The 16,671-nt window shown below is 39.5% G+C and overlaps 1 protein-coding gene across 4 annotated transcripts in view; it reads right to left on the reverse strand.

Annotated features, from left to right (window-relative positions):
* LOC133847703 (protein kinase shaggy) overlaps positions 1–15,836 on the reverse strand; it is a 49,913-nt gene extending 34,077 nt beyond the window's left edge. The window contains exon 1 of one of the 4 annotated variants that reach the window (XM_062282888.1): positions 15,478–15,836. In XM_062282888.1, the coding sequence (XP_062138872.1) occupies positions 15,478–15,562 (85 nt within the window). In that variant the 5' untranslated portion in view covers positions 15,563–15,836. Of the gene's footprint in view, positions 1–8,359; positions 8,579–11,635; positions 11,922–15,477 lie in introns of those variants that run through there. The other 3 variants (XM_062282889.1, XM_062282890.1, XM_062282891.1) reach the window with 3 other exon arrangements.
* Positions 15,837–16,671: the final 835 nt, after the last annotated feature.

A 16,671-nucleotide genomic window follows, 5' to 3' on the forward strand; every position in this document is an offset into this window, starting at 1 on the left:
ATGTTCCCATTCCCACTCTCTCACTCGTTTCCTCTCGCTCGCTCTGACGACGAAGTGAATGACTGGGCCATGCGTCATCATCGTGTGCGCCCCAAAAAAAACCGAAACTAAAGTAAGCAAGAAAAAAAAAAAGAAACAGAAGCAGCAGCAGCGCCAAATGCCGATGCTCTCTCTCACGGCGCGCGCTCTTCTTCTCCCTCCTCACGCACACACGCACACACAGCACATTCAATTCTCTTTCGCTCTCTGCTTCTTATGTCAGTCAAATGACGCAATGCGTAGCTGCGTTTGCGTCAACCGGCAACGTTCACTGCGTCGACATCGACTGCGCTGCCGACAATCGGCAATAACTTTTAAAGTTGTAGTTTTCGACGACGAAAGTTTTCTTTTCACATAAATGTGTCGCTACACAAAGGTCAATAATACGCACAGTTAGACAGACGGACAGCGAAAGAGAGAGAGAGAGTGTGCGTGTAAAACATGTAAAGTCGTAGTCAAAGTTGCAAAGCGAAGCTAAAGGCGAAGCCATACGCAAAGCAAAGCTGACAGAGAGTGCAGTCAACACTGCTGCTGATAAGAAAACATTATTGTGACGAACTCTCTCTCTCTCCTTCTCTCCCGCTTTGCGGCTAACTGTAAATGCGGTGCAAGTATGCGTGTGTGTGTTAGTGTTGATAAGGTCACACGATGAAAATGAAATGTTAAGTTTGACATTTCGAATGCATTCCACAGAAATTGTGAAATGTAAATTGCAAAATGCTCGTGGCAGCTGCTCTGGAATTTAGCTCACTTCACTTTCAAGTGGCATTTATCAACACTGGCAGCGCAATAGTCCGGCAATAATCATTTTGGACAGTTTCAAAACACCGTTAGTGTAAATTGTGCAATTTAAATCAAAGTTTCAACGTTTAACAACACTGGTCACATTAATTAATTGCTGATATTGTAACTTGTAGAATTGAAAGCTTACAAGTTTTCAGATTTTCAACGTTTATCAACACTGGCCAACATTAGTTGCTGTTAGTGGAAGGTTTACAATTGAAATCTTACAAGTTTTCAAAGTTTCGACGTTTACCAACACTGACACATTAAATTATTGGTGTTACTGTAAATTGTATAATTGAAATTTCAACCGAAAACAAGTTTTCAAAATTTCGACATTTACCAACACTAGCTGCACATTAATTAATTGCTGTTACCCCACACAAAGCAAAGCATTTTGATTACATTGCCCCCGCTTCTGCTAGCTCTTGACACACTGCAACAGCAGATAAGATTACTAGACCCACTTTCTCGAGTGCACTTGCGCAACACTCCTCGCACAAAGTGCTTTCCAATACTACACAGACTGACTGTCTGCCTCTCTCTCTCTCTCTGACTCTCTTGCACTATCTAGCTATATAGCTAAGCACGTAATGCGCTTGTGGGTGGTTTTTGGGTGTTGATGACTTTTCGTGTTATCATCATCACCGTCTTCGTCGTGTGTGCACGTGACGCGCATATATTAAAGAGATGGACAGAGCGAGACAAAAATAAAAAGTAAATTAAGAAAAATAAAATGGCAGCTGTTAATTGTTTAGGCAAATGGAAAAATATTCAATTTAAACTTTGCCAAAGTTTTCTGTGTGTGTTCCCCCAAGTCCGAAGTTCAGAAGAGCAGAAGCGGAAAATCAATATGTGCATGGAGATTTTTTTGACATATAAATAACAAAGTGCTAATTGGGCATTGGGAACACAATAGAATCGAAACGGAATGCGCGGGATGTGAGACAACACACAATAAACAGCGGAAAATTAAAGCAAAGATCCTTTTGAGTGCGCTAATGAAAAGTTTCCACAGTCGTAATCATTATTTTTGCTGTTCCATTTTCAAGTGTTTCCTCTTACAAGAGGAGGAAACGAATTGATTTGGCAGCGACGGCTGCGGCGAGCGTGCGCATTTCATTCTCTATCGTTTCCCATCGCAAACAAATCGTGCTAAATTAATTTGCACTCGATGATGAAGAAGAGGAGCAGAAGCAAATGAATGACACTCGCCCATTAGAGATGTGCTAATTTCGATAGGCAGCCGATGCCATTCGCTAATTGCAGCACACAAAAATATTTGCAGGTCTTTTGTTGTTCCATTTCGCACGTTCCACATTGGTATCTTTACACAATGTGCAGCAGACTGGAAAGTTTCCTTTTCTTTCCCACCAAATACCCCCAAATCAATTGCCGATCATGTGACACGGACGATATATGATGTATACAAATGCGTTTCACACACGCGTGGCAAAATGCTAAAAATAATTAACAAAAATGGAAAAAAAAGAAGTCACAATCTCATCCCTCTTCAAACACATTAGACAATAAATACTACGCTCTGGGCACACGACCGAATCACACAATTTGTATTTCGAGTTTGCATTTTAAAAATAGCCAAGAAAGGCGATAATTGCGAGCGGAAGGTGTAATAAAAATGGATACAAACGTCGTCTATTTTTATCTCAATTGTTTGTGGCGAATTCTTTTTTTTTGGGCGGTTTGATCGATTAGAGGAGCATAAAAACCGGACGAACCGCAGCCTAAAGTCCAAGGCCAACAAAAACAGTGCAAAAGTTTAGCATATATGGTTTATTTTGTTTTCTTGCCTCCCATTTTAAATGAATTTCACGCAAAAAGCCATTAACCCTAGCCGTAGCCATAACTGTAGCTGACAGGTGTACACGAAGGAGGAGGAGACTCTGTGGTAGGGAGGGAGGAGAGGGAAGGGGAGGGGAGGGATTGCTTGGCCGCACAAATCAATCAAACTGCAAATAACTCTCTGGTAACTTTCTAAACGTTTCGCACCGCCGGCGGCCATCGGACTTTGTGTTAATCGTTGACGGCCTTGTCCATAGGGAGGAGGGCGGAGAATGCAGGGGGTTGATATATATATATATGTATGTATGTGTGTATATATCTTTTTTGAACTGGTTTTGGCCAAAGCCAAAGCCAAGTCAAGTCGCTGGCCTCAACGCGAATTGACGCAATAACAAAAGAACCGCAAAGCAATCAAAGCCAAAGCCAAAGACACTTGAAATGCGCTAAATGTATCGTATATCGTTGATCGTTCATCGTTTATCGTCTATCGCTATCGTTACCACAAAAGGTTAAGCAAAAATGAATGACATTTAAATGAAATTACACTCAAGTGTTCCTCTGTCTTTTTACAACTAGATTTATGGCGCTTTGTGGGGCTGGCGAGGAAAATGGAAAAACCGCAAGTTCAATAGCTCTTAACACATGTCTCGCATTAATTAAAAAACACAAGCGTAGAAAATTTCCGCAAAATGCATCATCGACAACGACTACGAACAAAAAACAAAACAATTGCGTGTTCCATTCCCTCGCATTCCCCTGCTCCGCTAACTCTCGCGACATTTTCTAGATAAAGTTAATTATTTTCACCTACAACAAGTGGAATGAAACAATTGCAACCACAACAACAACAGCAACTGGCTATGCCCATAACTCTAGAAAAAATAAATTAAAAAAAAAAACCAGTCGAATGCCACAATTGGAACGAAACATGTTTCGTTTCCACAGCAAAAACTTCAAATTTACAATTTGATTTTTGTTGGCATTTTCTCATGTTCCACTTTGAAATGTGATCGATTTCTTGATTTTTTTTATTTTTGTTTTTGCGCAGTTTAACTACCTTGTAAAATTGGCATGAACTTTGCCGTGAACATGAAGCAAAAAAAAACAAGGCAAAAGAACAAGAAAATTTGATATGAATTTAATAACTGACTGACTAATAAATACTTTATAAACTTAACCAACTAAAAGTATGCCAAATAGTTAACAAAATTCGATTGAAGACTATTTTAATACCATGGAATATTTTCATATGCACTTTCAGTTCCCCATCATACCCGTTTGGTGCATCATGTGCAGGGTATTCATACGTTTCGAGCTGCACATATTATGAATAATGCATAATTAATTAGAATTTAAAGGTATTTTGTTGATCACGTAGTTGCCAACACACAATAATGCAATAAAGCAGTGGAACGCCCGGAATGAAACATTGCAGTACGCTGTGCTTTTTTCGGCATTCCCTTGAGTAGAGAAATATGTGCCTTTTAATTGCCAATCGAAACGAGGGGCGAATAAAGAGGATCGACTTATCGAGGATCGTCGTCTTCAGACGCCGGAAAATGTCGTTAAAAAAAACAAAACGAAATTCCCTTCTGTTGTCAAATCGCGAATCGGGGCGTGTTTGCTGCACTTGCTTTGTCGTATTATGCTATCGAATGTATTTTGTTGTTGTTGTTGTTATTTTTTGCAAATGTTTCTGTTTCTGGTTTGCAGTTGTTCCAGCTGCAGCTCCAAAAATGGGCGTGAGAAATCGCAAACAAGTTGAAATTCGCATTCGCTTATGGGCGTCATCATTAGCGTCATTATGCCATAAATACAACAACAAGTTCGCTCACACGCACACACATGAAAATATTTATAAAACGACAGCAGAAGCTGAAAAAAAAAGGGCAGCAGTTGCACATTTTTGGCATGGAACGCGTGAGAAATGAAACGCCGAGCGCAGAGAGCGCAATAAACAAAATCGAAGAAGAAACAACAAAAAAAAAAGTAAACATGTGAGAGCGGCACGCAACATTGCACGAAAGACAGAGCGAGAGAGCGATGTAGTGCAAAAATTAAAGCTCGCCTAGGGAGCTTTTACGTGTGTGTTTGGCTCAAGCTTTTTTTTTGCGTTTGCGCTTACAACGCCGACGTCGACGCCAAAGCAAAGCATCGCCGATCGACGCTCTACTCTGCTGCCTTGAACCATTGACACATTTTGCGCGTGGGTGCGCGTCCAAAGAGAGCAGAGCCAGAGAGCGCGAGAGCGCACAAGAGAAATTGCACAGTTTATGCAAATTTATTGTTTTAAAAGCAACAAAAGCGTCGGCATGAAAATGAGCAGCAGACGAAATGCTGTTGCTGCTTCTTCTTGCTGCTCCTGTTGTTGTTGTCGTTGTTGTATGCAAACATTTCTTCGTCTGTGCTATTTTTATAAAAAAAATGTACAAAAAAAGAAACAAGCTACAAAAAAAAAAGAAAGAAAGAAAAAAATGAAGCGAAAGAGCGCGCAAAGGCAACAACAACAAAAGAGACGTTGACTGACTTGACTTCTGCTTTGTGCCTGAGGATAGCCGAGAAGGGAGGTCCGGGGGGGCGCAACGACAACACGCCGGCAACACACACACACACACACACATGCGACGGAGCCCCAGTTCATGCGAATTTTTTTTGGGAATTTTCCACTGGCAACACACAACGCAACAGCAACAACATGAATAATTCACTTTTGGCCCAAGGCATGCGCTTGTCTGCAAGTATGCGTGCATATGTGTGTGTGTGTTTGTCTGGGTGCGTGTGTCGCCAATATGAAATTGCATGCACGTACTTGCACGCCCTCCCCTCCCCATGCCCCGCACACACTCACTCACTCAAAGAACTTCTTCGCATGCAGAGATCAGCCTCTGCAAAAAGTAATAATGAGTGAGTGAAAGAAGGATGGAATGATATGGGATGGAAAGACACTTTAACGATTGACTCGCTAGCAAAAGCCACCCAATTAGCGCGCAGGCGCAGCACCAACACCAACAACAATTACAACTACCACTACAACAACAATGTGAAACGAAACTGGTTTGAAGACGCTGCGCTGCTGCTACCAAAGCGACGCTGGCGTGTTTTATTTCTTTTGCTTCTCTTCTTTTATTTTTTGCTCACTTGTTGCGTGGCGTGCGAGCGAGATGGCATTATTGCAAACTTTTCCATTGATGAATTTTTGTTGAATGCCGTTTTGGTGGGAGTAACGAAAGGGGAGTCAGACGGAGGTGGAGAAGAGATTACATGGTCCATTGATTGACTGACAAAAGCTCAATACTACGACACATTTGCAATAGAACTAGCAAAGTAATCGATTCAACGTTTCTATTAAAAGACAAATCGAATGTCACAATTTTCAAACGAACAAACCAAAGTAATTTAATCGATTAACGATTGTTAAAACTCCCAACTTTTGCCAGAAGTTTCCATCCGCAAAATTGTTTCGAATGTAAACTCAACTTAAGTATTTCACATCCATGCAAAAGCCAGGCCCCCAAAAATCTTGTTCGCCGCCAAAACGCTTTCGAGAACTTTCCAGGGAATAATTACCAATTAATCGATCATATAGACGTTTATCGAGAATTTTGATGAGCAGCCAAACATTTCAATTGACATCCAAAAAGCAACATTTGTGCATTTGTTGTTGCTGTTGTTTTAAACATTTGTTTTCTCTCTCTCTTTCTATTTCTACTTTCCATATATTGTGAAATCAAAGCAAATGGCAAAGCGAAAAAAAAAGTTGAATCTAATAACATTAAAATTGAATTAGAATAAGCATTTGGCTTTTTTCATTTTTGCTAAATATACAAATACATATACACATATGCATATGTACATGTATTCAATTACACTGCACTACACACAATTAACAATAAATAATTACCACAACAACAATAAAGTAGAGTATTTTATTTAGAAAAAAAACCAAAAAAAAAGTATATGCAAAAAAGTATAAACGTTTGTTGTTTCACTTTAAGTATAATTATTTCATTTCATTTTCTCACTGCTTCGTTAACTTTTTGCTTTTTTTATGCATGTATATTTTTTTTCCTTTTTGTTGTACGATTTAGAGCGCTCCGTTTGAGAGCAACAACGCTATGCGGTGAGGAGGTGTATGAATAAGAAGGGGGGCGGCGACGGCGTGTGCAGACGTAACGAAGCGAAATGTGCAAAGACGAAAACGAAAACGACGACAAAAATAAAAAAGACTCAACTCGACTACGAGAAACGAAGACACACGAGACGAGACGACGGCGAAGGCGACGAAAGTACGTATACGCCAGTTCGGTAGATTCAACGCGATTGAACTAAACATTTTGCCGCTTCAACCCAGACGCAGCTACGACGACGGCAGCGACGCCAACGCCGCTGCTCTTATATGTGTGCGTGTGTTATTGCTCGTTCCGCATATGCTGTAAGTGGGTATGACAAGTTGTCGGCAATCGAAAATATATGTAACAAGCAGATGGCAAAAATAATAAAAATAAAATAATGGAGAAAACTTATGTCCCTTTTGTTTTTGTATTTCCGAAAAATGTAGTATGGGTATTTGGCAGTCGAGTACACTTAACTGTAACTTTCTTGTCTGTGCTTTTTTTTTCTTCTTTTTCTTTTGCCCTGGAGCATTGAACGTTGTTGATCCACACACGACGCAAAGCAAAGCACACAGGCGGTGGCGAGAGAGCGCGCCATGGAGCGAAATAGAGAGAGCGCCAAGTGAGAGAGAGAGAGAGCGGAGTAAAGTGAAGTGCGCTCACTGGCCGAAAAAAAAAAAGAGCACATGCTAGAAATTCTTGCTAGCAGGCAGTGTGCATGTGTGTGTGTGTGAGTGCTAGTGAGCGTGACTTGCGGTAACTTGTGTAGCATTCAATTAGATGACGTCGACGCCGACGAAGCCGCAATGGAAATTATAATTAGGTAACAGCACAACACAACCGCAACACGAAGCGTGGCTTTTGCCGAATGATTCAACCAAAAGTACAACAACAACAATGCAAAGGACACCTGCAGTTAGACAGTAACAGAAAAAACAACAACAACAACAAATTGCCGGCGCTCGAATTTCGTGTGACGCCTAAAAGTATGCGACACAAAATCCACAAACAAAATTGCATTGCCTCGAGCAAATGTTACGTTTGCTTGTTGGTGTTGCTTTGTGTTTTGATTGCCATTGATACTATTTCATTCTCAAGGCGTTGGACTATTTTATTTTTATATATATTTATTGCAATCCATTGGCCGACGAGCTTTGGGTGTGTTATTTCGACATGGATTTTCAATGCAGATTGCAACACGACAAACGACAAAAATACTTAATTCAACAAAGGAAAAATATCTAATCAAATATGCAGAATCGTCAATCTTATCAATGTTTGGCAAGAATTTAAAACGTATTTAAAATAAAATATATTATCGACTTTCTAGCCACATCGCTATTTATATATTTTATCCAAGTTTCACTACCAAGCGACTTAAAAGCAGCTTAGCTTAGGGTGTTGAGCTTTTAAGCTCTGTCGGCGATATATGAAAAGCTTTCGTGTTTGTTAAAAAAATTTGCTCGCTTACCCGCACTTGCAATAACTGTTATTTATCGATAAATGAAAAGAGTGTTGGTCAACTTACCTGAAAAGAGAAAGGGAAAAATGATTATTATTGTAGTGCAAATAAAATGATGATTAATGAATGATAGTTATTATTATTATAAGTAGTTACGAACCCGAAAGATTCTGCACAAAATGCTTGTCAAAGTTGCGAACTGAGGTGGTGTGTTGGCTGGTAACCAGAGGGGCGGGAACGGGGGGCAGGGGAGTTACTTGCTTGCTTGAACTTGTGGTGGCAAATTTGGTCGTGTTGGCGGTGGTGCCTCCCACACGAGAGGCTCCCTTCACCTTCACTGCACGGTTGGCGGCCGTTTTGAAAGCTTTTCTTCGTTCGACTGACTTTGTATATAATATATAGAATATAATATATACATATATCTGTGTATGTGTGTGTGTGTGTGTGTGTGTATGTGTATAATGTGTATTTGCCTCAGTTGTTTCCTTGTGGAGTTTTTCTTCTTTTTTTTTGTGGTTGTGACTTCTGAATTCAATGCCGAAAATAGTTCATTCGAAATTTGCTTTACGTCCCCAGCAATTTATTGTGGGTAACGAAGTTTTTTGGATATCTTCAATTCAGGGGGATGATGAGAATTACGAGAGAAAATACGATTGTGATTCAAAGGGAAATTTCGACAAATCAAAACGAGTTTACTGAGCATAAACCTCATGTTGACAAAATTTAAAAACATAAGAATATTAAAAAACCAAGTAAGAATTCTACAGTCGTAAGTGCTCGACTGTGAGATACCATAAAAGCAGTATTATTCTTAAAATATATCAAATTTACCACAAATATACTAAATTATATTTCGTATATATATATGAATATACCATAGAGTAGAAAATATACCGGATCAATATACCATACTAAAATATACGGAATGCTATATTTGGTATATTGATACAGTACTTTATTCAAAATATAGCATAGAGTACAAAATATACCAGATTGTCAGTCAAATATAGGTGCTTATACCGGCGGACAGACAGCAATGGCTGATCAAGAATATATGTATACACCTTATAGAGTCGTAGGTGCCTTCTTTAGCCTATTATATTCATTTCATGGAGGCACAAAGTTATAATTGCCTTCTACCCTATAGGTAACGGGTATAAAAATTATGCAGACATTGGCGTTATATTAAAGCTATTGCGGTTAATTAAGATACATCCGTTAATATTAAAAAAAAGGTTCGGCAAATAATGAAATATATACTTTCATGAAATATTTTTGACATATATGTTCAAGTAATTTAGAATTTTAACACTTTAAATCGCAAAATTAACATTCTATATATTGTAATACACAATTAAAAGTTAATCAGTGAAATTAGATATTTAATTTGAACTTTGCGATCATCACCTTTGGAGTGCATTGGCCCAAAAACATATTTATATACATATATACCCTGGAATTCGCACAGCTCGAGTTCAACATGACATTGCACAAAGCTATTGCAGGATATTCACATTGAAAAATACCATTCGAAATGATATTTTGTGAATTTTCATAAATTACACTAATAAAATGCATAAATTAGGGCAACAATTTGGCAAGCAGCCAAAAAAGCAAGAATAATTATAAATGAGAATCACAATTGGAGTAGACGGACGGACGGACCGACGGACACATTTTTTTTTGTTTGGGGGTCGCCGTTCGCTGTTCGTTGGTACCACACACAATATATAGGTATGTAAATACATAAATAAGAATATAAAATAAATATTTATGAAAAGCACACCACCCACTAGAGTGAGAGTGAGTGGGAGAAGGAGATAGGCATTCCCTCTCTATCTTTCTCTACTCGCATCGCATCGCATTGCAATGCGCCGCTTGCTTTAACGCACGGTATGCGCCCCCGTCTGTCTCTATGTGGGTCATTATCTTGTTTACGCCAAAAGACGCTGACGTCGACGTCAACGTCGATGCCGATGTCGATGTTGACGTCGACGTCGATGACGCAGCAAGCGAGAGCAGCACGATCAAATTAACGTACGGTGAGAGGGAGAGGTGAATAAATGTATGTGTGTGTGTGTGTGTGCATGTGTTTGTGTATTTTGCCCTCCAGTGAGTGCGCGTCAGTATTTGATGTATTTTTGCGCACTGTGTGCAAAAGCTGACGAAGAGCATAAAGCACATGTGCATTGCAATGCATTACACACACACACACACACACACACATAAACAGACAGTTGCGTGTATACGTGTATGTGAGTGTGTCTGTGTGTGTTAATGTAGTTGAAAGCATATTTCAAAGTTAATTTCATTTGCTTGCAGCAAATTGCATTGAACTTTCCAGACGAGCAAAAGTCGTGCCGTGGGGGAGAACGGAAGAGGGGGCCAAGTACAATTTAATTGAACTTCCTTTAAATCTTCAAGTATTGCAAAGTCATGCTGAAAACTGTTAAAGTAGTAAAAATCCTAAAATACAGCAATATAAATTGAATTTTGCAAAAACAAAGTTAATTTCAACTTGTCTAAGAGAACTAAATTGCTTTTATAAATACATATGTAAAAACAATTTCTTATTAGTTCTTAGACTTTTTTAATCTTAAGAATATCTACAACATAAGCCTTAATTTAATTGCTCTATTTGATATTTTATAATTGACGGGAATTCCCCCAAAAAGAATCTGAGATGAGATAAGAAAATCTGCTTAATATACAAATACAGATATGAATTTTGAATAATGTCCAAGAAATACCGTTAGTTCTTTTATTATTATGCACAATTATTTTATCTCCTTAGCAATTGACGCAAGTGTCAACAAATTTTTAATTGATTAAGGATATTTTATCGCTGATTAAATGAAATTTAATAATGGTTCTTTGCACGATTATTTTCACAAGCATTGCCCCACTGTGCGTGCCACTTGCCATCATCCACCCCTTCCCCTCCTCTTCGTTTTACCCATGGCTGAACGTCATCGCAGGCCAGCGTGTAAATTGAATTAAGACGCTCACCTGCTCACACGCACGCACACATGCTTATGCCGCCTATGCAACACTCGCATTCTTACACGTTGAATATTCATAATGAGTATTAATTGAATTTAGTTCCTTTTTCCCTTCGCGTTTGCACTCGCCGCACTCCTTGCAGGCGATCATCGTGCACAACGTAAACGAAAGAGAGCGGACAGGTTGAAGAAATTACGTGAGACGAAGGCACTGCACACACACACATATGCAAACACATGTTTACAAAAAGAGAGTGAGGGAGAGCGCAATTTCAACAGGTAACACACAGCTGACTCTTCTACTTTGTGTGAGTGTGTGTGTGTGTTTGTGATACAATTAAAAAGTAATTATTTTTACAGCATTTTTAAAGTTTTCTTTTATTTAATTGTCTTGTTTTTTTCGTTCTTTTTTTATGATATTGTTGTTGTTTTACCTTCAAGCAGTGAACCGCTGTTGATCAACATGCTCGTAGCCTTCACCAGTCAACAGTAGAAGCGAAAGAAGAGAAAAACACTATGCAGCGCAGCCACTGCAACCGCAGCAGTGCGGCCAGCTGAGAGAGAGAGACCGACCGAGACCGAGAGCGTGAGGACGAAGAGCGAATCGAGAGAGAGCGCGTCGATGTCGCTGCTGACCTTCTTATTCAAGTGGCGTTGCCGTTGTGTTCTTCAATTTTTGTTTTTCGTTTTATTTATTTTTTTGGTTTTTATTTTGTTATTATCGTTGAACTTTCTTTGCGGGGGGATGGTGAGGGGACAGTTACACTTTTAACTGCTGCCAACTCTAAAGACGACGTCACGCACACAGCAGCAGCAGTAGAAAAAAAAACACAGTTCGTTGTATTTGTTTCTTTTATTTTTTTTGGGTGTTGTGGGTGGGGAGAGATTAGTTACCCACCACGAATAAGTGTGACAGAGAGATAGAGTGAGCAAGAATTATGCGAAATTGTTCTGCTTCTTTTTTTTTGCACAGCCGAAAACAACAAATTTTCTTCACATTTTTTATACGTTAAACGTTATGTTGTTTGTTTGAGAGGCACATCGCAAACACGCACAAACACTCGGTAAAAAACGAATTGAACAATAACAAAAATTATTTATATACTATAGTTTAATTTTTATATATACTATAGATATTTAGTTTGTTGAAGTTGTGAACGCAGCGCGCGCGCGTTTTTTTTTCTTCTGCGTTGTTCTCAGCGTGACTTCGACGAATTTCGTGTTACTGAAAGTCTCCAGAGCGAACACAAAAAAAAAAAAAGAATATAAGAAACACACACGCACACACACAGAGAGACAAACACACACGCGAGCGAGCAGCAGGCAAGGCAGCAGCGGCAAAATCAACTCGTCATACAACTGCTGTTGTATGCACTGGCGGCGAATCTAGCGGCGAATAACCAAACGGCAAACAGGCAAGCCAAACGCAAGGCAAAACCAAAACGGCAGCGAACGTAACGAATCGATGTCGAGATGTCGACACACAAACGCACACACACATGCACACGCGAGCTCAGTAATCGACCAACGGGCAGAACGTCACAGAGAGACCGACAGAGAAAGAGAGCACAGCACAGTAGAGCTGAGATAGAGAGTGGGAGAGCAAAAGAGCCCCGGCAGCAGGTCGTGCGAGGTGAAACGTTCATGGGTCTGTATGTGTGTGTGTGTGTATCTGTGTGCGAATTCGCTGTGCTGGCATGCGCGTCACACTCGCCATGCGGTGACAGCGGCGAGAACTCTGAGCAGCTCCAATACCTGTATACATGTGTGTGTGTGAATGTGTGTTGAAATATGTTTTTTTTTGTTGGTGAGCAACAGACAAAACAGCGACACTTGAACGTCAGCGTCGCAGTCGCTGTCGGTGCGCGCCATCACCTTTGGTGTGCGCACAGTGTGCTCAGTTATGTGACCGGCACTATTGACTGCATTGCACCACTGTGCACCACACGCAAAGCACAAAAAATTTGCAACTGTGCCATAGAGACAGAGAGAGCAAGAGAGTCGCACCACGGCTGTGGTGAGTAAGCGTTTGGGGCTTGTGTATGTGTGTTTGTTTGTGTGAAATCGATTGAACTTCTCGGTTGGCGGTGCAGGCAAATGAATATTCCCGACAGCTGCTTGGGCGGATCAACAAAGGGTAAAAAAGAGGTGTGTGTGTGTGTGGGGAGATTGGCTTAGTCAACAGCGCGACCCACTGATGATAAAAAATGCGAACCCCGCACACACATACTAACATAAGTGTACACACACATTCACATACACGTAAATATGTTGTTTGCTGCTGACAATTGGCATTATTAATTTGCAATTTTGAATTCACAACTTGAGCAACAACCCTCGACCACATTTTAAATTGATTGCTGCTTAAAACAGTTAGTTCTATAGATTAGTTGTTTATGCGTGTGTGTGTGTGTGTGCGTTTCACAAGTGAAATGCAACAACGCAAAAGCGCAAAACAACAAAAGCGAAAGAAAAATGAAATACGCAACGCAGATCGGATCTGCGCGTGGTTCTCTCACCACTCTTTCTCTCTCTCTCGCTCGCACCTACTTCTATGCTACGTTTGAAAGCTCACAACAAAAACACACTCACACACAATTAGCAGCAGCGAGAGCAAATGAGCGACATATACAGTAGGGGGGGAGCCAAAGTAAGGAGGGAGTATTAGTTAGTTGACAGCGCGTGCTTTTTGTGTGCTGGGCAACCAGCAGCTGGCCTGGTGTGGTGTATTGGGTTAACCGCGAGAGAGTCACAAATTGAGTGAGAGAGAGAGAGGGTGGTGTGTGAAGCAGGCGTGTGTGTTGGTGATGGAGAAGAGGGTGAGGTGAGGGTGTTTGGGTTTCCAGGTGACGCTGCTGCTGCGACTGCGACTGCAGTTCAATCAGCTGTTGTTGCATTTCGATTGCCGCTGATAAGCGAGAGACGATAACGATTACCGAAAGCTGCTGATAACAATTAATCAGGCAGGCGGACGACACAATTACTAAATCGTGTTCATTCCATCTCTTTCTCTCCCTCGCTCACTTGCTTACTTGGAAATGGGGTTAAGCGAATGACTACTTCGCTTTCCATTGAATGACTTCTAGTCTTATCTTTCGTCTATATATCTTCCTCCCTTGTAATTTCCCTGTTCTTATTCTCAGTTTGATTCATCAAGAGGTCTAGAAGTCTAGAAAGTCCAACGCACAAAACTTTGTTTAACTTTCAATTGAAAAGTTTGCAAATACTAAAAAAAAAAACTACAGAACTCATTGTTCTAATGATTTGAAAAATACAGAAAATGATTAAGCAAAGTTTTCAAAGCGTAATGACACGCCAAGTTCAAAGACCATTAATTTAATAGTAGCGGGCCAAGTATTTATTATTTTTACGACTATCGCTATAATTTCAAGTTTTGTCAGAGAATGGGATTTTCCCCTTTATTCGACTAGTTGGTTTTTACTCCAAAATAAATTGCACAATACTTATTTTATGTGTATATATATCGTTCTATTTGGAGTAACGTATATCATATTTATATTTATCACGCTCCTCTCAAATTAAGTCATTTTTGTGGTTAGCTAATATTTAGTCACCTTCTCAATAAAGGAAATTGACCTCACAACTAGAATATGCGAGCAGTGAAAAATCGTTAAGCACATTAAGGATATTCTGATCTTTCGAGCAGTGTAAACATCTTTAGTCACTCCTCCTTTAGTCATTCCTCCTCTGAAAATGCGTTCCTCTCAAGTTAGTTAATTTTTGTGCTGAGCTAAATGGACTTCCAACTAGAATATTTTCATCATTCTAGCAGTGTAAACATCATTAAGCACTTTAAGGATCTTCAGTGTAAACATCATTAAGCACTTTAAGGATATTCTTATCATTCGAGCAGTGTAAACATCTTTAAGTACTTTACGCGAATGTAAAAATGCATTCGTCCTCTGAAAATGCGTTTTCTCAAATGATTTAATTTTTGTGTTTAGCTAAGGAAACTCCCAATAAGGGAAAAGGGCTACTAGGATGTTCCCTTCATTCGGACAGTGTAAACATCTTTAAGCACTTTTGGACATTCTTATTATTCGAGCAGTGTAAACATCTTTAAGTACTTTTATATGCATCAACTTTAACGCAAATGTGAAAATGCGTTTTAATGAACTGAGAATTAGTTTTTAAAGATTTAGTAACTATTGAAATTAGTACTTTCTTCATTTAAGGATAGTGGCAATTGTAACGCGAATATGCAAAGTTTCAATAGTGAATAGAGAGATTAATGAAAGTGGGAAATGATACTTACTGCATGTTTTGACGCCGCCTAGCACCAGACTCGGTGACTGTTTGTTGCCCTCAGCGAATGAGGATGTTCTCGGACGTCCGCTCATGGTGACAACGTTGCTGTTGTTGCTCTCCCTCTCGCTCGCTCTGTCGTTCGCTGCAGTCGCTCTATCTCGCTCTCACGTTGCACGTTATCAATCAATAATCAATTGTTTATTTCTTGTCACTTTGCGCGTGTCGCAAAGTACTATAATTATGAATTGTTGCTATTGTTTATTAGGTATATTATTCTTTATATTTTACTTTTACTTGTATTTAAACTTTTCTTTCTTAACTATATTTTTGTTTAGTTTTGTTTTGTTCAAAAAAAAAAGGAAAACAACACACAAAGTCACACGCGTCGAATTTTCGCACAGATGTTTTTTTTTGCTGCGCTCTTTATTTTTTGTAGCTGTTATTATTTATTAACTTATTATAATTATTATTATTTGTTGTTGTTGTTGTTCTTGATGATTGTGATTTGTTTAGCTTTTTTGTTGCTTTTTGATTTCTGTTCTCTGCACTCTTCTTGCTTCGATTTGCTTGCTCCTTGAGGTGGTGATAATGATGATATTGCTCTGGCTGCTAAGCGGGGGTGGAAGAGGCAATTGGCCACACACGTTTAATTGTTGTTCTTGCTTGTTGTTGTTGATGTTGTTGTTGGTAGTAACACACACAGACACAACACTCGTCAATATGTTAAACGGCTGCAAACAATCGATAGAAAAACAGAAAAAAAAATTCGTAAAAAAATACACACAATTGTATATAAAACTGTAATTTCATTGCCAAAACGAAAAAATAAGTAAACATAATAGATGCTCATATATACTATATATATATACATATATATATTTGTATATGTAATTAAAACTACAACTATACAATGGCAAGCGTGTCACGTGTTTTTATTTCTATTTCATTTCGTAGCACAGCAGCTTCCGTTCTCTCACTCGGTCTATCTCGCTCACACCCACACTCTCTCTCTAGTATATGCTGTTAATGCTAAGTTCTATGCACTCTTCTGTTCTTATTCTTCTTCTTCTGCTTGTTGTTGTTGTTGCTACTGCTCACACACATACGAAGACGAATTGCTTACGTCTTGCTTTAACTTCTCGCTTATGTTTCAATGCCACGCGTTTGTCGCCATATTGTTGCTGGCTCTCTGCAAATTGCA

Source organism: Drosophila sulfurigaster, chromosome X (genome assembly GCF_023558435.1).
Source record: "Drosophila sulfurigaster albostrigata strain 15112-1811.04 chromosome X, ASM2355843v2, whole genome shotgun sequence".
Lineage (NCBI taxonomy): Eukaryota > Metazoa > Arthropoda > Insecta > Diptera > Drosophilidae > Drosophila > Drosophila sulfurigaster.